At 38.5% G+C, this 25,903-nt stretch overlaps 1 protein-coding gene across 1 annotated transcript in view; it reads left to right on the top strand.

Moving 5' to 3' along the window:
* Positions 1–18,091, top strand: part of TRPC6 (transient receptor potential cation channel subfamily C member 6) — a 75,416-nt gene extending 57,325 nt beyond the window's left edge. Inside the window, exons 7-13 of the mRNA XM_083361476.1 lie at positions 3,495–3,728; positions 5,236–5,500; positions 8,512–8,707; positions 9,980–10,183; positions 12,111–12,188; positions 13,264–13,339; positions 17,717–18,091. Of these exons, the coding sequence (XP_083217602.1) occupies positions 3,495–3,728; positions 5,236–5,500; positions 8,512–8,707; positions 9,980–10,183; positions 12,111–12,188; positions 13,264–13,339; positions 17,717–17,868 (1,205 nt within the window). The 3' untranslated portion in view covers positions 17,869–18,091. The remainder of the gene's footprint in view (positions 1–3,494; positions 3,729–5,235; positions 5,501–8,511; positions 8,708–9,979; positions 10,184–12,110; positions 12,189–13,263; positions 13,340–17,716) is intronic.
* Positions 18,092–25,903: the final 7,812 nt, after the last annotated feature.

Raw genomic sequence — 25,903 nt, 5'->3', positions numbered from 1 at the left:
TATTTTATAACAATGTTTTTAAAAAAGAATTTGTTGTTGACATGACACGACATTAATAAGCATATGAAATACTTTTAGTGAATTCTAGTTCTATGTAGCCGAAGAGCCAGCACTTGTCCTAGGACATCTCCGTGGTCATGTGGCCAGCATGACTAGACGCCAAAGGCTCATGGAACGCTGTTACTTTCCTACCGTAGTGGTCCCTATCGGAGATGAGCACCGACCCCTAGAGTTGGAAACGACTAGCACGCATTTACCTTTTTTAGTTCTATGTAGCACAAGAGAGAATCAACTTGATGAAACCTGGCATTCCAGATAATTAAGTACAATTCTTGAGAAGTGAATATAATATTAAATATTAACAAATATTAAGTGTAATGAAAGTAAATAAATTAAGAACTTAAGGGTAAATGAATGAGTGGGCTTCCATGAAATTGTTTCTTTTACTTCATATTTTTTCACATATAAAAAACTGGAATGTGAACACTTTTATCCTAAAGTACTCAAATCTGGCATAAGCAAAGTTATTCATAACAGAGGCCTGTTTTTTTTCAGTCCTCTGTATGACTGTGAAAAATGATGTAGCTGCTTTAAGCAGTTGACTTGAATAATTCACAACAGTGAAAAAGTAGGGTTGCTTGAATGAATACAAGAAAATTACTTTGCTTGCTTGTGATCTAATGTTTTCTTCTGAATCATTTTCAAAGCATACATAGACCCATGAAATGACAAGTCTGTTATACAGTAATATATGTTCATTGAAAATGCCAACTTGAACTCAAGATACCAAATAACAGCTATACTTTAATACTTCCCAGTGCAGAAAAAGCTAAGCCATAGCTTGTTCTTTATCTGGGTTTTTTTTCCTTTTGACAATTCCTTTGTTTGCAGCAAATCATAATGGTTCCACAAGGAACACAGTTCAAAGCAGTTCTACTTTAGATTAAATATTCAGGTCCAATAAATCTCAACTATGCACAAAGAGAAAGTTTGTGACTTTTGTAATAAAACAGAACTGACATTCAGATCTTGATCTATTCAGTCTGTTCTTTGTCTCACCCATTTCCCTCCCTTTTTTTTCCCCTTCCCTACATTACAACTCAACTAATTTGGCTGTTCTCAATAGACCCTAAGAAAAAATGTTTTATGGGTTCTGCATAAACAGTTGCACCTCATTGCTTTCTGAATAAACATTTGTACCTCCTTGCTTGCTAAAGCAGTTTTGTTTAGGTTTTTTTGGAGGGAGATGCACTAAGATCACACCATTAGAACGTATTAGGAAGCCACATCATAAGGCCATGGAACAAAATAGGTCATAATAGGTAAATAATTGGTGAAGGAATACCTAGCTGTTTTGAATGAATTCCAGAGGGCTAAGGAGCTGATGGATGTGATCTTAGAAGTTTTGACTGTTCTGTTAAATACAGTGGAAGTATTGGAAGATTAGTGAAGAATGAATATTTTTCTTATCTTCAAAAAAGGCAAAGTGGACTCAGGAAACTATAAACTGGTCAATCTCATGCCACTACCTGACAAAATCCTAGAAAAAGATAAGCAAGCAGTGCAAACACTTAGTATGAAATATTGCTAGAAGCCAGTATAGGCTTGTTAAAAATATTAACCATGCCATACTAAATTTACTGCTTTGGGGTTTCTTGATGTTGTTGTTGTTCTGTTTTTTGCTGGCAGAAGGCTTAAAAGAATCTTGATAGAATTAACCATTGGGCCCTTTACATCAAAATTCAAACATGTATCCTAATTTACAGTCTAAATGTTGGAGATGTGGTAGTTTAGAAGCTACCTATTTTCACATGTGGTGGACTTGTAGAAATATAAAAGCTTTTTGGATCAAAATTTGGTGGAACATTCAAAAGATTTTTAAGAGAAAGATAAAGTTTTCTCCGCAATTGTTTTTATTGGGTATTGTTGTAGATTGTGATGTTAAAGAAACTAATTTGATGTTGAATATGATAACAGCAGCATGGTTACTGGTGGGACAATATTGGAAGAAGGATAGTTTGCCTACTATAGAAGAATGGGTGTTTAAAGTTTCGAATCTTGCAGAAATGTCTAAGATTTCTGCTTATTTGAAAGATCATTCACAGGAAAGATATATTTCAGTTTGGAGGAGATGGATAGATTATATTCAGAACAAATATGGGACTAAAAAGTTTCATTTAGCTTATGAGTAGATTTTAGTGGGATATTGTTATTGGTACTTTGTAGCTATGTTAAAGGGGAGTTAAAGCACATTATGAATTTGGTTAATTGTATATTATGCATAATTTTTATTTAGAATATGATTACTATAACTATAATCCTGTATTTAGCTCTGGGAAGTGGGGGGGAGTGGGCAGGTTGGGGTGGGGGGGATTTGGGGATATATTGTAAAACTTTGTTTTTGTAAAACTCTTTAATAAAAAAATTCAAACCAGTTGTGAAAAAAATGTAGCGTTCAGGACTTACATAGGAAAAACTTGATGTACAGGTACAAAATGGATTATGTTTGTCTCAGAAATGGTATTTGTGAGAAGGTTATGGGTAACCTGGTAGACCACAGGTTAAGCATCAGCCAGAATTGTGCTGCAGTTGTCAAACTAATTAATGTCCCCTATGTGCTTTTCCAAAAGGAAACTGGCTTTCTTGGCTTTTTTCTGTGAAAATGTTTAGCTTGTCATCCAAGAAGCTTCTTCAATTCATTGAAGATCAGTTCATTGAACTGAAGAAGCTTCTTGAATGAGAAGCAAAACATTTTCATGGAAGAAAAAGACAAGAATGTCTGGTTGCCTTTTGGAAAGCACTTTTGGGACAACTATGACACAGGATGATTGAGAATCTCCATAGCAGTCTTGAGTTGTATCAACAGAGGTAGAATGGTGATGTAAGGGGAAATGATAGTTCTGCTATATGCTAGTCAGATCACCCGTGTGTCCAGTTCCAGAGCTTGAGGAACTGGGAAGAATACAGAGAAAACCAATTAACATGTTGATGGTTCTATGAAAAGTAATGAAAGGAACTTAGGTATGTTTGGCCTAAAGGAGAGAAGGTTAAGGAGAGAGATGATAACAGCTTTCAAATCCTTGAAGTTCTGTCACAGACTGCAGATATTTGTTCTCTATAACTCCTAGAGATAGGACAATTAATTATGAATGAAGAGAATTTTTCTGACTGTAAGAACCATCAATACCCCTCACAATGACCATTCTGTGACCATTCAAAGTCACAACAGCACTGAACATATGTTACTTATGTTCAGTCCTCAAAGTTATGGCTATTGCAGGGTCCCCACTGTTATGTGATCAAAGTTTGGGTGCTTGTCAGTCAGTCTGGTGACAAGTACAGACCATGCTTCAATTATCCCCCACACACACAACTGCCTATCCGCCCCCATCTTTGCTCTTTTGACCGCTGTGCACCATGTTCAGAGTCTTTCTGAGGTAAGGAGAGGCATGAAGTCTAAAGCTAATGTCCTATTTTCTTCTTCCTTCTTTTAGGTATGATATGGGCTGAATGTAAAGAAATTTGGTCCCAAGGTCCCAAGGAATACCTGTTTGAGTTATGGAATATGCTAGATTTTGGTATGTTGGCTATTTTTGCAGCCTCATTCATCGCAAGGTTCATGGCCTTCTGGCATGCTTCTAGAGCCCAGAATATTGTTGACGCTGATACAGAAATGAAGGACTTGTCAACTGCAACACTGGATCCCAGCATAAAGTACTACACTTTGGGTGAGCAGCTCATATTTATATTATAGAGCTAAACTAATGTTTTAATTACTTTCAAATATACATTCATATTATTCAGTCCTGAAGTATACCTTATATACTTATGTATAGGTCTGTTCAGAAATAAGCCAAGCCTCAATTTTTTAACCAAACTTATCTTAGATATGGAACAGGATAGCACCATATAAATGTGTCATTTTCCTTCTAAAGTAAAAGAGGTTTACTGAATAGTCATGAAAGTAAATAATACTGTATGCTGTAAAGTAAATATCAGCTAGACATTATAAACAAGGAAATATTTCCAGGAAATATTCAGCAGTTTTTGTAACATTTTTTCAAAATATGATGACACCTTCTGGATCTGATGAGACGGCGACTCTCAAAATTCTAGCTTTCTTGTCCTTCACTGGTTGGGAGTTGCAAAAAAGTTGCAGTCCCAATTTACATCAAAAAGCAGCAGGTTATAAAAGGTCAGTTTAACTCTACTTATGAGATGCCATAATTTATTCACCAATTTTATCAGCAATTGTCTGCTGGAAAAATGAAGTGTTCATTGCACACCTTAATGTAACTGTACTACCCCATTTTATGATCTTTCTTAACCACAGTTATAATAATAATAATAATAATAATAATAATAATAATAATAATAATAATAATAATAATAATAATAAGTTGGAAGGGACCTTGGAGGTCATCTAGCCCAACCCCCTGCTCAGGCAGGAAACCTTATACCATTTCAGCCAAATGGCTGTCCAGTCTCTTCTTAAAAACCTCCAGTGTTGGAGCATTCACCACCTCTGGAGGCAGGTTTTTCCACTGGTTAATTGTTCTAACTGTTAGGAAGTTTCTCCTTAGTTCTAGGTTGCTTCTCTCCTTGACTAGTTTCCATCCATTGCTTCTTGTCCTGCTTTCAGGTGCTTTGGAGAATAGCTTGGCTCCCTCTTCTTTGTGGTAGCCCCTGAGATATTGGAACACTGCTATCATGTCACCCCTCACTCTTCTCTTCGTTAAACTACACATACCCAATTCCAGCAACCGTTCCCTATATGTTTTGGCCTCTGGCCCCCTAATCATCTTTGTTGCTCTTCTCTGTACCCTTTCTAGAGTCTCGACATCTTTTTTACATCGTGGTGACCAAAACTGGATGCAGTATTCCAGGTGTGGCCTTACCAAAGCAAGTGAATCATTGCAGGTTAAGTTAGTCATAGCTGTTAAGTGACTGGCTTCCCCATTGACCCTGGGACGCTGCAACCGTCATAAATATGAGTCAGTTGCCAAGCATCTGAATTTCGATCACGTGACCATGGAGATGCTGCAGTGGTCATAAGTGTGAAAAATGGCCATAAGTTACGTTTTCAGTGCCATTATAATTTCAAACAGTCACTAAAGGAATTGTTGTGAGTCAAGGACTACCTGTACTGTGTTTGGCCTAATGTTTTGAGCAGGCAAGTATGAAGACTAAAGCCCAACGTATTAAACTAAAACTCTTGTTTTTTTTTCTTTTTAGCAAGAATAGACTGGGATCCATCTGACCCTCAAATCATATCTGAAGGCCTGTATGCAATTGCTGTGGTTTTAAGTTTCTCACGAATCGCCTATATTTTGCCAGCCAATGAAAGCTTTGGACCCTTGCAGATATCACTTGGTAGAACTGTGAAAGACATATTCAAGTTCATGGTCATATTTATCATGGTTTTTGTGGCCTTCATGATAGGAATGTTTAATCTCTATTCCTATTACTTGGGAGCAAAGCAGAATGAAGCATTTACTACGTAAGTTAATGCTTGTGAATTCTATGAATGATCGTATTGGAAGATCCTTGGTTTAGACTTTGTAACTCCTTTGTCATAGTTAGTAATGGTTGCTAACCCTGAAGCATTTATTTGTTATACCAGTTTTTATGCTTTTAATATCGATGCCTTCAAATCTGTGAAATCAGATTAGGCAAACGTTTTCATGAATGGACTGAGGAAGGATTACTGCTTTTAATCAGTGTGATTTCCCCCCCCCCATGCTACTGTATCTTGTTTGAACGCCAGAAAATGGATTGACAAGATTATTAGAGAAAGCAGAGCTATGGTGCCTGTACATTTTCGCAAGAAGAGATATTACACAAAAAACTTGATGAAATAGTTTTCATATTCTTTAGTACATTGAACATTCAGTATTCTGATGCAGATGTGTTGAGTATGCATTTAGTTTGTTTATTTGTATCCTGCCTTTATTATTTTTACAAACAACCCAAGGCAGTGAACATATCCAGCACATTTTCCTCCTCCTGTTTTCCCCACAACAGCAACTTTGTGAGGTGGGTTGGACTGAGAGAGTGAGTGACTGGCCTCAAATCAGCCAGCCAGCTTTCATGGCTAGGATGGGATTTGAGCTCACAGTCTCCTACTTTCTAGCCTGGTGCCTTAACTACTATCTGTTACTATACATTACACCATGTATTACTTCATGTGTTACTAGTATAATACCCGTATTTATTTTTTATTTTTTGCCTCCAAAAGAGGCACCAGGTCTTATTTTTAGGGGGGGAAATATCTTTTATAGTCACCTCTGGCACCGACAGCCTCACCCAGCTGGTCCTCTTCTTCTGGGGCGGACGGAACAGCTTCATTTTGCAGCTGCATTCCGGCCTGCATTTTGCAGTCAGGCCTTTCCAGAAGGCATTTACAACCAAATACTGAGCTATGGATTCAATCCATAGCTCAGTCCTCGGCTGCAGAGGTCTTGCAGAACCGAGCTATGGATTGAATTCATAGCTCAGTTCTCAGCTGCAGTGGCTTTCCAGAAAGGCCTGTGACTGAGAAATGCAGATCTGGCTGCAGAAGACATCACAGAAGAAGTGGGCCAGCGAGGAGAGGCTGGCTGCCAGGTAAGTGGGTGTGGGGCGCGTTGGACAAATCCCCACCCCTGCCTTAGCTTGATTTTTAGGTGTGTGCCTTGCCCCAAAACTAGGACTTATTTTGGGGGGGGGGTAGGGCTTATATTAGGCCCACCCCCAAATTTCGGCATAAGGCTTACTTTTGGGGAAGTGGGTAGTATTCAACTTATGGCTGGTCACTTAGCAACTCTTTCCCTGATATATTGTTTTCCTTTCTCCATCCAGCATTTTATGCTGACTAACCAACTTCAGTTCTAATTGTGTTATTTTGTTTCTGTTTATATTCTTTCTGTCCCATTTTGGTGTTATTGAAGCATTAGGGTTTTCCCAATCCAGTACTGATTTTTTGTGTGGGGAGAGTATTGTTGTGGTTTCATCAGAACCAACACTCAAAAAAAAAAAGATTGCTGTTATTATGTAAAAGGATATTAAGAAAATATCCAATCAGATCATTAAAGAACATAGCCATTTCTTTCAAATGTGCTAAGAAAATTTAATTTAATAATTTTAATAATTTAATTTGTATACCGCCCTTCTCCCGAAGGACTCAGGGCGGTGAACAGGGCAATACATAATAAAAAACAGAATACAAAAATTAAAAAGTGATTAAACCATTATGCCCGTAATAATTAATACATATTAAAAATTAAAACTAATTATAAAAAACCCAACCCCATCCCGTCAGACCAGGCCAGCTTGTTCAAAAAAGAAGGTTTTGAGATCGCGCCGGAAGGAGCGAAGGTCGGGGGCCATCCGGAGCTCGACCGGTAAGCGGTTCCAAAGGTCTGGCGCGCCCACAGAGAACGCCCTCCCCCTGGGGGCCACCAATCGGCATTCTTTGATAGGAGGCACCCTGAGGAGGCCCTCTCTGTGGGAGCGCACTGGACGGAGGGAAGTTGACGCCGGCCGCAAATGTAAATTGGTAGAAAAAAAAGGAAGGCAATAATATTTAAAAGAAGAAAAAAACAAAGATTTCTCGATCAGACTAGTGATATATGACACGACTGGAAACATTTCTACTTTTGACTTGCCAAAGTGACTGCATTTTTCCTATCTTTTTTTCTAGCAACATCTGATAATGTCTCACTTAAAATTTTAAAATTATTGATGTTTATGTTATTGTAATTTTTTATTGTTGTGATCCACCCAGAATCATTGAGGCCTAGAAGTGTAATATAATAATGTGTTTTTATTGTGACATGTTTGTGTATTCACCAAGAAGAGTCAAAATATGCGGGATGATAAATGTGATGTCACATACTTTTTGGATGTTGGTACGGTTTTCATATACTGTAGGGTAGAAACTGGTGGGTTTTAGATTGTGACAATGCACCTTTATTTTCCAATTTTTTGATATACAGTAGTCCTTGATTTACAACAGTTCATTTAGTGACCATTTGAAGTTACAATGGCACTGAAAAAAGTGACTTATGACCTTTTTCACACTTATGACCACTGAAGTGTCCCCATGGTCATGTAAACAAAATTCAGGCACTTGGCAACTGGCTCATATTTATGACAGTCGCAGTGTCCCAGGGTCATGTGATCACCTTTTGCAACCTTCTGACAAGCAAAGTCAGTGGGGAAGCCAGATTCACTTAACCCTGTTACAACGGCAGTTATTCACTTAACTGTAGCAAGAAAAGTTGTAAAATAGAGCAAAACTCACTTAACAAATGCCTCACTTAGCAACAGAAATTTTGGGCTTATTTGTGGTCATAAGTCGAGGACTACCTATACAAATATACAACACATATCCTGTAAATACCACTCATGACATACTGTATTATATTTGCAAGTACTGTTAAGATAGGCAGGTTGCTGCTAACACAGTTCAGTTTTTCTTGATCTTTTGCAAGATTTGTTCATGCTTCTATTTATTTATTTATTTTTCAGAGTGGAAGAAAGCTTCAAGACATTGTTCTGGGCAATATTTGGACTTTCCGAAGTAAAATCTGTGGTCATAAATTATAACCACAAATTTATTGAAAATATTGGTTATGTCCTTTATGGTGTTTATAATGTCACCATGGTTATTGTTTTGTTGAATATGCTTATCGCAATGATTAATAGTTCCTTCCAGGAAATTGAGGTAATATTCTTATTAAACTGATATGGGCTTTCCTCATAAAATGTAAAATGTTGTACATATTCTTAATTAGGAACTACCGGTATAACCATGCTAGTAAACAAACACAGGAAACGTAGCATAGAAGCAGTCTTTGAACTAATAGAGCTTTTCTTTAAAATTATTACTGTTCATTAAAATTGTATCAACTACTCTGCTGATAGTTAAATATGAGTATTCAGCAATACAACTATATTTGCATCAGTCTTCTGTTTTGACCAAGGCCTGTTCTAGAAGATTGTCATGAGGGCTATGACTTTTCTGAATGCTTCTGGGCGTTGCTTTCTTGGGACATAATTAAATCCAGCAAGACTTTTCTGATAATTTTATGCCTAGTTTTCAAGACTGTAATTTAAGAAAGATGTTGACAGGCTAGAACATGTCCAGAAGAAGACAAAAGAGATGGTACAAAGCTTGCACAGTAAGGCTTGTGAAGAAATGTTGTAGGTTGTTAGCTTGGGGAAGAGGCTATTTAAAATGGTGTAATACCCACCTTCGGAAGCCATAACTAGATAGTTCTCTGCCATTATAAGACATAAAAGAGCAGGATAAAATAAAAAAGAGATTTTGATTAAGTGCCAGAAGGAATCACCTGGCAAAATAAGCTAATAGACTGTGGAAAAAGAAAAGTATTTCCTAGCACTGAGCAAAAGACATTTGTTTGAATCAATCAGTGTGCTGATTTTTTAACATCTTGCTGTTTAAAAATTTGCATTCAGGCTGCTGCTTTTATTTTATTGTTTTAGTGTTGTGCTTTTTAATAACTGTAGTTAATTATATATTTAATGTATTTGCATTTCATGTATTTATTTAACAAATATATATAGTCAGCTCCAAAAAAATGACAAAATGTTGATTTAAAAGAATGACATCTATCTATTTCTTTTTACGATCCTGTAATCCCTTGAATTGGGGTGGAGCTAATTGTTTACTGGGTGGTTGCCCTTCCTGACGCCAATGAGGGGTTCGCAGCAGAAATTTTTTCTTTGCGCCCAGAGACAGAGACAGAAATATCTGCTGCTACCTAGGATTATATATATGGCACTGAAAAAGTAACACATATATATTAGAAAGTGTATCTCTGTGTGAGTGTATGTGAGAGAGAGAGACAGAGAGACTGCATTTGTAGGCCTGTGGACAAATCTGCAGCTCTTTAAAACAAGTGCATCTTCTCTTTTAGGTCTATGTCCCACTGCCTCAGGTAATCATTGATAGACTTTTTTGTCTGCCTTCCAGGATGATGCTGATGTAGAATGGAAGTTTGCAAGAGCGAAACTCTGGTTTTCTTATTTTGAGGAAGGCAGAACACTTCCTGTCCCTTTCAATCTGGTGCCCAGCCCCAAATCTCTGCTGTACTTTTCCCTCAGAATAAAGACGTGGATTTTTAAACTACTGTTTTGCCATAAGAAAGGTTTCCAGGAGGATGCTGAGATGAATCAGGTAACCAGCTGCCACTTCTAGAGTTACATATTTTTCATAGTTTAAGTTGGAGGAGGAAATACATGCTATTCCTACACCATTCAATACAATGGCTACCTTAGGATGTGTGCTTTCAGCAAGTAAAATCAGCGGCTATTACAGTGCTACCCTACTGTTTCAGGAAACGAGGTAGCATATTTAGCATTGTTTAAAGTCAGCTTTTAGACTATTAGACAATTGAAAAGTGTACAGACTTTGTGCATTCTGCCACCACGTGTTCACAGACTGTAATGCAATGAAATTTCACTTGGGCCTTTTAAAATTTAACAGCCAGTCTTGAAATACTACTATATTGAAACAATTTAATGTAAGTACCTAATAAAATCTGCCTTCTGCTTTTATATCTTATTTTCACAGGAACTGAGAATTATTTCTGACTTAGTAGTGGTTTTGAGCGTTATTGTAGGAGGTCCTTGCTATTGCTGGTGGTCCTGATCTTTCCATCATCTTGAAATCTCCTGACTTTTTCAATTAGAAACATTTCCATGGATGATGTTCCTTTATTATGACTTCTTAATGGAAGTATGAGAAATCAGAAGTATAGATTGCTGAAGAGATGATTTTATGTGAAAAATAGGAATTGATGCATAGCTTGTTGACGTTAGAACTAAACAGCTGCAAATACTCCAGACTTCAATCAAAATTGAGCTGGAAGGGACCTTGGAGGTCTTCTAATTCAACCGTATAACATTTCAGACAGGTGGCTGTCCGGTCTTTTTTGAAACAAATTTAAATCTCTTTCATAAGAGAGAGTTAGAAATGAAAAAATACAGCATAATCTTTCTGTGTAACACTAAAAATAACTACTCCTATGGATAATTTGTTCAGAGAGAATGTTAGTGAGAACATGAAGGATATTTCTTTCTGTGAGATTTTGCTTCCTGAAAACTGTGCTTCCAAAAACTGAATTTCTAAAAGAAAAAAAATCATACTTGTTGCATGGATGAAAAAAGTTTTAAATGGAATTGCAGTAATTATGTGGTAGTGGAGGGGAAAATGAAGGCAATTCTGGTTGAAATTCTTGGTCTATTCATCAGAACTTATTTGTATCAGGAAGTATATCTTCAGGTAGAATTAAGCTAATTAAGATAATTTATAAATGGAGATCCAGTGGGATGAATCAAGTTTATTAAGGAATACCCCAATAACCAACTTACATGTTTAAGCTTTCTATCCTTAAAGTAAGGAAAATAAGGAGATACCAAGCTATTTCTTCCTACAATCTTCCGTTTAGGGGAATGCAGAGGAAACAGGAGTGAAGAGGGAGGGGCTTATTTTTTTCAATTCTAAAGCTCCTATGGATTAATTAATAAATAAAATGATTAATGTTTTGGAGCTCATGTCTAATAGTTATTATCCTCAATATGACAGCTTCTTCTTCCTTTATCACATTTGTAGCTAAAGCTGCAGTCACTTGGGGAAATAAGAAATTCCAGCAAATATGAAATGCGATTTGGTTTTGAAAATGCGTTGGTCCGTGTGGACATGGTCCTCAACATGAGCTGCTTATGAAAATGTAGCTATGTTAATTTAATGAAGCAGAGTCTGGATCCTCAAAAACTATCATCAAGTTCCTAGATAAAAAAATAGTACAGAAAACTGGATACAAAAGGCAATGAAATGAGAGGGAAATAAATAGGAATGATATATGTATACAGAATCCAGTTGTTAGTTGGTGACAATTAATATTGGATAAAATATTGGATAAAATATTAATATAAAATATTAATATTGGATAAAATAGTACAACTAAGTAAAAATATTTACCTATTCTTCCTTGGCTTATATTTTGGATTCCCTGCTTCTTGAAAAATCCAGCAAGTAGAAAAAAGGAAGAAAAATAAGTTGGAATTATTTAAGAAAACTTCTTAGCATTTCTTATTTTCAGGTGGAGCATAATAAGATACCATGTATAAGAAGCACAGATGATATCGACAGCTCTAATAATCCACAGAGAAAGTATCAGGTAAGTATCAACTTTTCATTTTATGCTCAACTAGATCAGTTAAAGACACAATTGTGGCATTTGCACAAGAACCTAGCCAGGTTTAACCTGTGCTTTGTGTGTGTGTGTGTGTGAGAATTATTTTGTCATATAGAGTACCAGATCTGGATTGCAGAATTTAGGATGGCCTTTATACAAAAGCAAAAGGCTAGATTTTTTAAAATTATACCTCATAACTCAACCTGTTTGGTTAGTTATGGTTTGGTGTATTCTGTAGATCTGGAAAAGAAAAAATGGGTTAATTCAGTAAATTACAAATCAAGTGTGAATCCAGCCAATTGGAACCATCTGGGAAATTTAATGGACAAAATTCTGCAGAATTTTAGTATAATGTGTAAGACATAATCAGTCTTACATGAAGAAGTCACAAAGTAACTTATGAGAAGACTCAAGTATAAAAAATGCCATAAAGGAATTACCTCAGGAATTGCCATGATTCAGTTGAATCACATTAACGTATGAATTAACATAGAGTTTCCACTAGACCACGGTGTCCAATTCCCTGCTCTCTTCAAAAAAATCCAAATTAAACCATCTGAGATTGTTGGCTTTCTAAGTCTCTGTTTCAGTGCATCTAGTGAAGGAATCCCACCACCTTTTTGAACAGCCAGTTCTAACTGTTAATAAGCTTTTCCTAACTTTCAAGATGGAACCTCTCTCTATATAATTGATCTCTATTATTCCATGCCTTTTCCTTTGGGATAGTAGACAACATATCTTGACCTCCTCTTAATAGATTACGGTTAAGTAAATCTCTTAATGGATTGTTGTTAACATGGATCACCTGGATCGCATTCAGTTTGGATCAATGAAAAAATATAGGGAAATTGTTATGATGCAATAAATCCTATGCAGTTCAACGGGACTTCAGAGTTAATATAGTTAACATACGTGACATGGCAGTACTTCAGTAGGCATCAGTTTGGTCATAGGAAGACGCTGCATACTTTTTGCGAGCAATCCATGCCTTAATTAGCCTGTAGGATTGGGATCCTTTCATCAAGTTAAATATATATTTTATGCTTCTCTTTTCCAGAAGATCATGAAACGTCTTATTAAACGATATGTACTGAAAGCTCAAGTAGACAGGGAGAGTGACGAAGTCAATGAAGGTGAGATTGTGGAATGGCTATAATTCTAATATTAGACAACAGAGATTTCTCATTTGTTTCTGTCACCAAGACTTTAGTTGTATCTTTGCTGCCAAACGAGTATTTTTAGTCTATGGTCTATACTAGTCTTGTGCAATTATAGAAGTGTCTCCTCAAGATCACGCTGCCAAAGATTCATTAGCAAATTGATGAATAACAGAAGCAGAGTTTTCAGGTCATAGCTGCAGAAAACAGAAAATGTAAGGGTAAATGGGATCTTGGAGATCACTTATCCCAACCTACTTGCCCAATGCAGGAATCCATTATTACAGTAAAGTGTATCACATTGAGTCTTGGGCAGGCTTAATACACCTATAAATCCTCAACTTATGATCACAATTGAGCTCAAAATTTCTATTGCTAAGTGAAACATTTGTTAAGTGAGTTTTGTCCCATTTTACAACCTTTCTTGCCCTAGTTGTTAAGTGAATCACTGCAATTGTTAAGTTAGTCACATGATTGTTAAGTGAATCTGGCTTCCCCATTGACTTTGCTTATCAGAAGGTCACAAAAGATGATTACAGGACCTCGGGACACTGCAACCATCATAAATATGAATCAGTTGCTAAGCATCTGAATTTTGATCACATGATCATGGAGATGCTACAGTGGTCATAAGTGTGAAAAACAGTCATAAGTCATGTTTTTCAGTGCCATAATTTCAAATGGCCACTAAATGAATGTTGTAAGTCAAGGACTACCTATATCCCCAACCTTTTGGGCACCACAGACCGGTTCTGTGGAGAAAGGTTTTTCCACGGACCGGAGGGGGCATGGTTTTGTGTGCTGCCTGCATCCCACGGGTGGGGCTTTGCTTGTTTGTGCGGACCAGTTGCTGGCATGCCACAGCCCAGTACCGGTCTGTGGACCAGGGGTTGGGGACTCCGGACCTATATTATCTTTCTTCTAACACACAAACATGCATAGTCTCAAAAATAAAAATAATTCCCATTTATCACAAATGGTATCTTTTTCTTCTTGGGGACCCTAAAAAAAGATATTTATTTTTCAAAAGCTTGATCTGCTGGTATACCAAGAGGACAGCATTTCTTTGGCTAGGAAAACTAATGCTGTATTTTCCGGCGTATAAGACGAAAAATCTTGAAAATCATCTCAAAAGTTGGGGGGTCGTCTTATATGCCGGAAAATACGGTAAGTCATACGTCAGGGCAGTTCTTAAGTGGGTTACCTCATGACTTGATTCTATTTTATGGGCATTTTTACAATGGTCATAAAGCAAGTCACCAGAGTTTTAAATGAACCACATGCTCTTTAAGGAAACACAGAATATCTAATGGACATTTTTGCTATTTTCTGCTAGAAAACGGTGAAAAATATCACAAATTGCTGGTATGCAATTTGCAACTGGTTGTAAATGCAGGCTGGTTGCCAAACTACCGACATGTGGTCATTTAATTATTTATAAATTTTATTTGCTGCCCATCTTGTATCCAGCGACTGGGCAGCTCGCAACACAGAAAGACGGAAAAACATTAAAAAATCATAGATCATAAAAAATGCAGCAGATAAAATGTTTTACGACAGTTGGAACAGATTTAGACACTTTAAAGCACCCTTTTAAGGCCATCATAACTTCAAACAGTGGTTAAGCAACAGGTCATTAAGCGAGGACTATTTATGTTGTATTGCTGATGGTAGGGGAACAGATCTCTCTTTTTATAAGAGGAACAGCACTGTAGCTTCTAGGAAAGCAATTTCAAGAGATTAAAAACACTTCAGGAGGGAAAAAGAAATGCAGAGTTTCTCTTCAAATGTAAACAGGTGTTAGGACAGTTGCTAGCAGTGGTGCTTGTAATATTGATCCCCATAGCACTAAAATCTACCATCTGCAAAAAGATACTGGATAGAGAGGATGAATTCTGACCTCTTGTCACCTGTTCAAGATACTGAACCAAGGTGATATTGGGTAGGAGGGAGAGCAATGACTGGCATCATTATACCACTGCTCTGAAAATAACCATGGTATATGAATGGCCCCTGGCGGTGCAGTGGTTAAAGTACAGTATTGCAGGCAAACTCTCCCCACAGCCTGGAGTTCAATCCTGACGGGGCTCAAGGTTGACTCAGCCTTTCATCCTTCTGAGTTTGGTAAAATGAGGACCCAGATTGTTGGGGGCAATAAGTGCTTTGTAAACCAGCTCAGTGGGTTAGAACGCTGAGCTTGTCGATCAGATGGTCGGCAGTTTGGTGGGTTGAATCCCGAGTTTCGCGTAACAGAGTGAGCGCCTGTTACTCGTCCCAGCTTCTGCCAACCTAGCAGTTCGAAAGCACGTAAAAATGCAAGTAGAAAAATAGGGACCACTACGGTGGGAAGGTAACAGCGTTCCGTGCGCCTTTGGTGTCTAGTCATGCCGGCCACATGACCACGGAGACGTCCTCGGACAAGCGCTGGCTCTTCGGCTTTGAAATAGAGATGAGCACCAGCCCCTAGAGTTGGAAACAACTAGCACGCATGTGCGGGGGAACCTTTACCTTTACCTTAAACCAGCCAGAGAGTGCTGCAGTGCACTATGGGATGGTATATAATGCTATTACTATTGCTATATGTTGTGCAGGCAATGCCACCAGTGATCTTCTCATTATAGAGGAGACTGGGGAGGGCTCAAAGGTTGATGGGGAGGCCAGCGCTTTTATATATTGTATCTTTTTTTTCCTTCCTCCTGGCTGTATGTTTGAGTCTGCAGTGGATGCAGAAACCCAATCCCCGCAGTTTGTAACAGGATACAGAGTCTCAATCTGCAAGTCATAAAGTGAGCTCTGGGTAGACGTGGACAGAATAGAATTCCATCCTTGACTGAAAAACTAAAGAAATGGGCAGGTCTCTGATGTAAAAAATGTTGGAAGTTTCCAGCAGACTTGATTTTTTTCCAAAAGGAATTAATTACATGTTGGGCAGCCAGTCTGTCGCAAGGCTTTTAAATAGTGCTTTGATGCCAGAGGCAAGGCAAGATAAGATGTGAAATTGTTGGAATAACAAGGCCGGTTAGCATCTTCTCTGAACTACATAGGTGGGTTTCCCAATCTAATCCTTTCCTGAAAGTTGAGGCTAAGACTTGGGAGGCAAATACCACTCTGTGCTCTTTGGATGGAAAGCAGAACATAAAACAAACCAACAAATAAAAGCTCACCCTTTTTCTTGTGCATTATACGCAGTCATCAACCTACAACCACAAATGAAAGCAGAAGTGAGTCGTGCCCAATTTTACAATCTTTTTGACCACAGTTATTAAGGAGATCACTGCAATTGGTCGTCAAGCAAATCGAGCTTTGGATTTGACTTTGTTAGAAGCCAGCTGGGATGGTCACAAATGGCAATCACATGACCCCAGTAGGCTATAACCATTGTAAATATATTCTGATTACCAAGTGCCAGAATTCTGATCCTGTGACCTGGAGAATGTTCCAGTAGTCATAAGTGTGAAGACCAAACGTAAGTCACTTGCTTTAGTGCCGTTGTAACTTTGAATGATTGCTAAATGAGCCTTGGTGGAGCAATGGGCTAATGCCTCCTTAAGTAACACCAGCTGCCTGCAATTAGTGCAGGTTCGAGTCCCACCAGGCTCAAGGTTGACTCAGCCTTCCATCCTTCCGAGGTAGGTAAAATGAGGACCCAGATTGTTGGGGGCAATAAGCTGACTTTGTAATAATGCCGCTTGGGGGGGATGTGAAAGCCCTAATAAGCAGGCATATAGATAGAATGAAGGCTACTGCTAAGCTTGTAAGCCGCCCTGAGTCTTTGGAGAAGGGCGGGATATAAATGGAATTAAAATAAAAAAAATAAAATAAATAAATGAATGGTTGTAAGTAAGACAAGAACAAACAATCATTTTTAAGTATGACAAACCAAAGCAGAGGGCTAAAACTTCCCACTGTAAAACAAATAAAAATAGAATGTGTCTTATATCAGATAGCATTCTTGGAAAAAAAGATGATATTGGAATCTGATGCCCCAAACCTCCATTATTGGGTTAAAAATAGCTCCTGTCAGGGATCCATATGTTGTAGATGCGAAAGGCAAGGATCCTAATATCAATATAGCCAAAGATTATCAAATACTGGAGAAGCTATCCAAAATAGTGGCAGAGTTAGCTTTGCTCCAAGATCCAACATTAAACCTTATTTCTCTTACTAGTAATGATTCTCCATTCATGGGGGGGGGAATAACCCCTCTCTTGAAAAACAGATTTGTTATTAAAAGTAATAATAATGCAAAGGTATTATTACCTTCATTATTGGTGTTTTATTTATTAGCTTCCCTCTGGAAATAAGGTCCTTGATTCCTATATTCCTAAGCCTTTGATCTTTTCTCTTTTACAGGTGAACTGAAAGAAATTAAACAGGACATCTCAAGCCTTCGATATGAGCTCCTTGAAGAAAAATCACAGAACACAGAAGACCTGGCAGAACTTGTCAGAAAACTTGGAGAGAAACTGTGTATTGAACCAAAGCAGGAACAAAGCAGCAGATAGCACGAACTTTTTTTCTGAAAAGGAGAAGAAGCAGAAATTCTCCAAGCTGACAGACCCAATGAAAGCCATATCAGTGTTGCCTCCCCTTTGTTCTCCTTCAAACTTAAATGACACTTTTACGGCAGACTCACCTTGAATGGATTTTTTTATTACTATTTGTAACAGGGGAAAAACAGCATCTGACTGAGTTGTTCAATCCCATGCACCAAAGGAGAGAGAGAAAAAACCCTTCAAAAATAATCTTAAAATTTAAAAAAGACATAAAACACAGTTTCATAAACTGTATGACTTTAACTGCTGGACTCTGTTAACATCAAGTTCTTTTTCACATATACAATATGTTCAAACGCACATATCTTATATCTTACTTGTATCTGTAATCATAGTCCATTAAAATAAAGTGAGGTTACAATAAATTAGGTAGGAATAGAGTTCCGGTCTTAAAAAAAAAAAAAGAATTGAACCTCCTTTAACTAAACAGATAGAGATACGATTAAATTGTCAATTAACCAAAGAGATGAATTTCATTGTCAGTATAAAGGCTTAGGGTGGATGAAAGATAGGTTCAAAAGAATACATCTGGAAATTGTTGTGTAACTCTAAAACTACTGTACCACAATACCACAGGTATCACTATAGTTAGTCCTCAACTTATAACCATAATTGAGCCTGGAATTACAGTCATAGGTCAAGATGGTCATTAAATGGGTCATCACATGATTGCCCCTGATTTTATTTTTACAGTGGTTGTTAAGTGAATGTGTGATGATCGTAAAGTGCTGCAGTTGTTAAGCAAACATTTTGATTGCTAGCTGAATACTGTGCTTCATAAGCAAATCTTTGGTTTGCAATGGGTGCTTTGTGGTGGGAACTAGAAGTAAACACCAGTTTCTGTTCAAAAATGTCATAAATCGCAGTCACATAACTGCAGGATACTGCAAACAACCATAAACATGGTTAGGTTGCCAAGCACCCAAAATGCAAGCATATGACTGTAAGGGAGGAGGACGTTTGAATACAAGTCACGAATGCCTTTTAGGGGGTCTGTCATAACTTCAAATGGCAGCTAAGCGCCGGTCAGTTGAGGACAACCTGTATTGTAAAGTAATTTTTCTAAGGAATTTAAACAAAAGTATTTTAACTAACTTGGCCTAACGAAAATGTCTTAAGAGATCTAGTTCTCCTGTTAGAAAATTATCTTATATGGCATTGTTTGCAGAATGGGCTAAACCAGTGGTTCTCAACCTTTTCTTCACCATGGACAACCCCCCCCCCCTTTTAAATACCTTTTGTGGTCACGTACCATGGCCATGGACCTCCAAGACTTAACTCAAGATTTAAATCATAACATTTCTTCCAGCCTTAGCAAATCCCCTGTGACGACATCATGGTCTCCCAGGAGTCGGTGGACCACAGGTTGAAAATCACTGGGCTAAACCATGCCATGTAGAGATACAATAACCATCTCACACACAAAAGATTATGTTACCAAGTTTTAGAAAGCTGAATAATGTTTAATCACCTATATGTATAAATTATGGTAGGGTTACATTTATACGTTTATTATAAAGTGTATGGAGCTGTTTGCACGATGTGAAAAGCCGGATTTATTCATTATCAGGAAACACAGATTTCTCTCTGGGGCTTTGGCATACAATGAAATGAAAGTGAAGAAATAGCCTTCTAGGTATGAAAAAGGTAAGGTAAAGGTAAAGGTTCCCCCGCACATGCGTGCTAGTTGTTTCCAACTCTAGGGGCTGGTGCTCATCTCTGTTTCAAAGCCGAAGAGCCAGCGCTTGTCCGAGGACGTCTCCGTGTTTATGTGGCCGGCATGACTAGATGCCAAAGGCACACAGAACACTGTTACCTTCCCACCGTAGTGGTCCCTATTTTTCTACTTAAATTTTTACATGCTTTCGAACTGCTAGGTTGGCAGAAGCTGGGATGAGTAACAGGATGAGTAACAGGATGAGTAACTCTGCTAGGTGGCACTAGGGATTCGACCCGCCAAACTGCCGACCTTCTGATCGGCAAGCTCAGCATCCTAACCCACTGAGCCACTGCGTCCCTTCTAGGTATGAAACTTAAGGCTTATTTTGTCACATAAATGCAGTGTAGAAGCCATAAACACCTAAGGCTCAAAAGGAAAAATGATTGGGAAATACATAGTTGATTCTGAAAATCAGTGTTTCTCAAACTTGGCCATTTGAACATGGATGGACTTCAACTCCCAGAATTCCCCAGCCAGCTGTGCCAGGTCCACTCATTTTCAAGTGGCCATGGTTGAGAAACACTGCTGAAAAGCATAAAATTACTGTTTTTCAAGTGAAGTTTATATGTGAGTATTCATACATGTTCACTCTGCTCTGGCTTTTAAATAGCTATTTTCAGCATTAATATCTCGTGCTGTAGAGTGGAAGGTGTAGATTCAGTCCAAATCTTTCAGCTGGATTTATTTCTACTCAGTATTGGAGATACTGGAAAATATAAATTGATTGTCCTCCGCAACTATACTAAAATACTTACTTTAGTATGCAATCCCTCTGCAGGAACTAGAAGTCCCTTCCAACTCTAATTCTGCCATTTGCTGTTAAAAACATACAAATAACTATTAGGATTTTTCTAGGCAACTTCCCAAATACAGGCAACTTCAACTTCTAACACCCAGTTTGTGACTGGAAATTGCATTGCTAATTGAATCATCATTTGACCGTGCCTGATTTTGTGACCTTTTTTTAGCAAGATTTAAGCAAATCATGCATATTAAGAGAATTCCCATTAGTTGCTTATCAGAAGCTGGCTGGGAAGGTTGCAGATAGCAGTCACCTGACCTTGAGACTGCAACTGTCATAAATGTACACTGGTTGCCAAGCACCTGAATCGTGAACATGTGACACGGGGATGCTGCTATGGTTGTAAGTGTGAGGACTGGTCGTAAGTTACTTTTTTTCAGCGCTCTTGTATCTTCAAATTCTTGTTAAAGGAATGGTCATAAGTCAAGGGCTACCTCAATGTGCTCTGCTTCTCACATCTTTTGGTGTGAAAGTTTGAGTGGAGAACGCAAATGCTAGTAGAGCCTGTTCTCTCCTCAGTACAATCTGCTTCCATGCACTGTGCCCGTGTGTTTTCTTTGAAATGTGTGTAGGTTTCTTTTGCGTTCCTAGTTCCTGCTTATGAATCGTTATAAACAGATACCACACAACAGTCTGCAAGAAATCAAGAAGCACCCTTTCCCCACGATTGTTCTGAATGTATTTTGTAACTAAAGATGCCAGAGAAAGAACATCTGATTCCCTGCATTCGCTTTCAGTCAGCTGCCTAGGAGAACGCTAAATACCATTTATTTGTAATCATATAGGGCCGTGGTGGCGAACCTATGGCACACGTGCCACAGGTGGCACACAAAGCCCTCTCTGTGGGCACGCGTGCCTTCGCCCCAGTCCTAGGCCTTCAGCTGGGTTTTATAAAACCTTTTTGTTTTAGGCGTCCGTCGCCATGTGCAAAAAAAAAAAGGTTCAATCAATCAATTTCAACTTCTCATGGGGAAAAAAAAGATCTCGCAAAGTTGGAATTGATTGATTGAACTTTTTAGTCCCACCCAGTCTACTCTTACCACTGCGGCCACGCCCACCCAACGGGCCACGCCCACCCGGCACCTAACGATACATAAGTGGGTTTTGGGTTGCAGTTTGGGCACTCGGTCTCTAAAAGGTTTGCCATCACTGATATAGGGCAATAGGGCTACAAGAAAAGGGTTAAGTATCCCCATTCTCTCCACTAATTCTGATCTGTGGTATTAAAATGAAACAGACGAAATAACACACATCAGAATGAACTGTATTCAATTTCTGTTGGAATGGAGTTGCAACAATACACAAAACAGCTTGAGAAACAGGTAGGAAAACCTGGCAAGAGAAAACTGATCAAAAGTCCCTCTATTTTAGTCCTTGGCATAGACTTTGATCTCCAGCATCTCCGCCAGCTGTTTCCTATCTCTGTGTCATCCTCTTTGACTCATTCAGAGTAAGCAGGGGATAGATTATTTAGCTATATATTTTAAGCTCTGACCTTTTGCAAAGAGATTTCCTTACAGAGTTCTGCATGTGTTTAGCCCTGTGATATATCTTAATGGTGGGAGCAAAGACCTTGGCAGGGCCCTCGAAATGATAACTGTTTTAAATAGCCCAATGTTGTATTGAAGAGCTGTGTTATCTCTTGGTTGACCTGTGATTGAACATATATATATTTCGGGAATATAGGACCAGCAATATCTCTGAAGAGCATGTCCTGCACAGTATGCTTCCTGTAAAGAAGAACTCAAGGACCTTGACTAAGAGGTTGAGTTAAATGATCCAAGTATATTTTGCCACAAGTATTTAGAGAAAGGAGTAGTAAATTAGACATTCTGCTACCAACACTGGATCAGCAGACTGCTACTAATAGGAAGACAATCTGTTAAGATAAAGCTATATAGTCACCCCAAGACTATATAAAAAAGTATAGGTAGTCCTCGACTTACAACCACAATTGAGCCCAAAATTTCTGTTGCTAAGTGAGACAATTGACAAGTGACTTTGCCCCATTTTACCACCACAGTTGCTAAGTGAATCCCTGCAGTTGTTAAGTTAGTAGCACAATTCTTAAGTGAATCTGGTTTTTCACCATTGATTTTGCTTATCAGAACGTTACAAATGGTGATCATAGGATCCCAGGACACTGCAGCCGTCATAAATACGAGTCAGTCTGAATTTTGATCACATGGCCATGAGGACGCTGCAACGGTCACAAATGTGAAAAATGGTCATAAGTCACTTTTCTCCCCCAGGGCCGTCGTAACTCTGAATGGTCACTAAATGAACTGTTGTAAGTTGAAGACTTACCTGAACTTGAGGTGATCTCCTGTAGCCAAATATCAATAGAGATCCTCAGGTTTCAGTACTTAACTGGATGGATCATGCAAAGAAAGAGAAAGAAAATAGAAATGAAATGTAGGTGGGTCTACATGTACCTGGGTCTGAGGAACTGATTGACTGGTTGAGTGCAACCAAGTCTTGGTTGACTCTTGGTGGCCATATAGATAGATTTCTCACCACGGGTAATCTGTCCCTGAGTAAATCCTTCAGCTTTGCCCCCAGTGCATTCATTACTGATGTAACAGTTCATTCACTTTGCTGCTGGTTGCCATCTTCCTCTCTTTCCTTCCACCTTTCCCAGAATTACGGCCTTTTCCAGTTTATTCAATTATCTATGGCTAGGAATGTGCAGAGAATACCCATCAGGCAAGCAAATACATTTCCAATATGACTGGGGCTGAATCTGAACCTCTGCACTCTTTATTAAGTAAATAGGGGAAGAAGAGATCATTAGAAGCTTGGAAGGTCGGTATGAAAGTTACTAAACTGACTCCTGGAAAGGCCTGTGATTGCATGATATCAGAAGGAAAGGAAGGAATTTAAATCTAGTTTGTACTATTTACTATAGATACTTTTAGCTTTAGGTTAGGATGTATCTCAACTCCCAAGAGCAAAATAGGAAGAATCTGATCTTTTGCAGACATAAAGAAAAAATTAGAACTATATTATGTAAACTCTGTTTTGTACAACAGAAGTTTCAAGCAGGGCTTTTTCTCAGCCTGCCCTGCAAATGCAACAGACAGACTCTTAAGGTTGTAACACTGGAGAGTTGTGACACAGCAGGTTGCAATGCTGGAGAGTCTGACACAGAACTGAGTAGGTAGGATGAAGGTTGGGAAGATGCAAGAGATCATTTAGGAAATCGTATCTCTATTAAAGCATTATTGTGAAAACGCAACCACTCTTTCCACACCCTGCCTCCTCACACAGGGTTGATTTTTAGTCCGTGTGTGTGTTCGTGGGGAATTGGAATACGCTTCATAATAGTATTGCTTTCTCTTAAAGTAGTTTTGATACATAAAAGGTAACGATAGTCTCAAATCAAAAGGGTGGAACACAGGGTGTGTTTTTTAAAAAACGCAACTGAAGATCCATCTCTTTTATTTAAGTGTTTATCAAATTTAGAGACCACCCATTCATTCATCGAACAAATCTGGGTGGTGATTTGATCTTGATGTTTTTACTTTGCTTGCCAAAAAGCCACATTCAACTTCTGAGCCAAATTCAGCTTCTGCTGACTACTTGATACCACCTATCCAGTTTCCTTTAGGTGCTACAAAAATGATTTGCTACTCACTTACCTCTTTTGGATGATAATTTTCTCAGCTTCTCAGTCTTGCACCAATTACTGGGTGAATGATGAACTGTGCCTTGCTGATACATTTGCAGACATCTGTTGCAGTTTTACAGTCTCATAGTAATTGAGCTCCTTCTTATTTACTCTTCAGTCAGTGAGTGTCCCATCAAAACAATCAAAGATGCAGATAAGCACAACAAAATGTGGCTTATCAGGGTAACTGGTTCTTGGGTGAGATGTTTTGCATTCAGATGGTCAGATAAGCCCTGGCATCTCTACCTAGAGATGGAAAACTCCTTTATGAAATAGGAGCCATCAACAGTGGTAAGAATAATAGGCTAAATATACCACAATCTGACTCATTGTAAGGCATTCCCTGCAGAGAACAACATCAGGATTATGGAATGAAATAAGTGTGGGAAGTCAGCCCCACAGAGAAGGAAATGTTAAAAGGGCAGAAAAATATATTTCCTCAAAGGATCTTGATAGCCCCAGGTCTTCCTCCCCCAAGCAGAAACCAGCTCTGTAGAAATGCAGATGTAAACCATCCAGGAAGGTTGGAGGCCTCCAGCTAGAAGATTAAGAAGACAAAGACACCTAAAATCTACACACTCCACCCAAACTCTAAGACAGGACAGATGCCAAAGGGCACACCCAGACTCAGGTCAGAATACATGACACAGGAAATACAAAGTCTCAAACAGGAACAGGAAACAACTCCAAACAAAAGCCCCAGAGGGTATAAAAACCCACTCCCTATAGGTGCTCTCTCTCTTTTCTTCCAGAGCCATCTTCCTGTCTGGCTCTCCTCTTCAATAAACTGCAACCTTCTTCTTAAAGCAGTCGCCATGTTGTTTATTTGCGGCTTGGACTGAACCACAATGAAGACTTTTCCTTCAACATAAGGATTATGGAACAGTAATAGCAAAATGGTGTTCAAAATTGGTGCCTCAAAAGTAGCAGTCTCCTTTGAATCTTATTAAGTTCTGTTGACTTTGTAGACATGTCCATGTAATTTTCTTGACCACTGTTGCCTTCTTCCAGAATACTTTTAGATTTCCAATCTCAATTGCAGCCCTAGGGGTTTCTGGTGGTCTTACATCCAAGTATTAACCAGGTCTGTGCCTGTTTTATTTTACAAAATCAGCCCAAGTCAGTTAGATGTTAGTAGATTATCAAAAATAGCCTTCAAAAGGGGCAGGCAGCCAAGTTGGTAAACCAGCTGTTAATTTAAAATGCAATGTTGTCAAGGCAAATGGCATTTAACTAGCCTAAGTCTCTTAATGAATCCTGTCAGAATCCATTTATATCATATTCATAAATGGAATGTTTCAAACATTATTCCATGGATCCTGCCATCTCCCGAAGAGAAGAGATTAGATGTGTATTGAACCAGTATTAGGCATTTCAAAGGAAAGGAGAAGCCTTTTGAACTGGGGAAACAAAAGGGAGGGGCTAGCATCTGGCTTGTGTCATGGAAGAGAGCAATAAACATGAAGGATCCTAAATTCCTTTTTCCCACGAGAGGGATGATACGAGATAAAGGATGGGGGACTGACCAAATGGGGTTAAGGAGGGTTAAACCGGGAACTCTTTATAAGGGTTTACTTCGTGGAATAATATTAAGTCCTGTCTCGTTTCCTACAACCAAGCATGTCATAGTAAAGATTCTTTTTGGAATAGATTTGACTCCAAGAATTTTGTCTCCCTAAGACGTGGTTTGGGGTGGGTTCTGACAAATCCTTTCAACAGTCCTTTTTTCCTTGCTTTCGCCAAATCTTCTGACTCTTTCCTGTCAATTCCTACAAGAACACGGTTGCATATT

The sequence above is a fragment of the Vipera ursinii genome (genome assembly GCF_947247035.1).
Source record: "Vipera ursinii genome assembly, chromosome: 4".
Lineage (NCBI taxonomy): Eukaryota > Metazoa > Chordata > Lepidosauria > Squamata > Viperidae > Vipera > Vipera ursinii.
The sequence above is the reverse complement of the archived record's forward strand: the minus strand, read 5'-3'. Positions and strand labels throughout refer to the sequence as shown.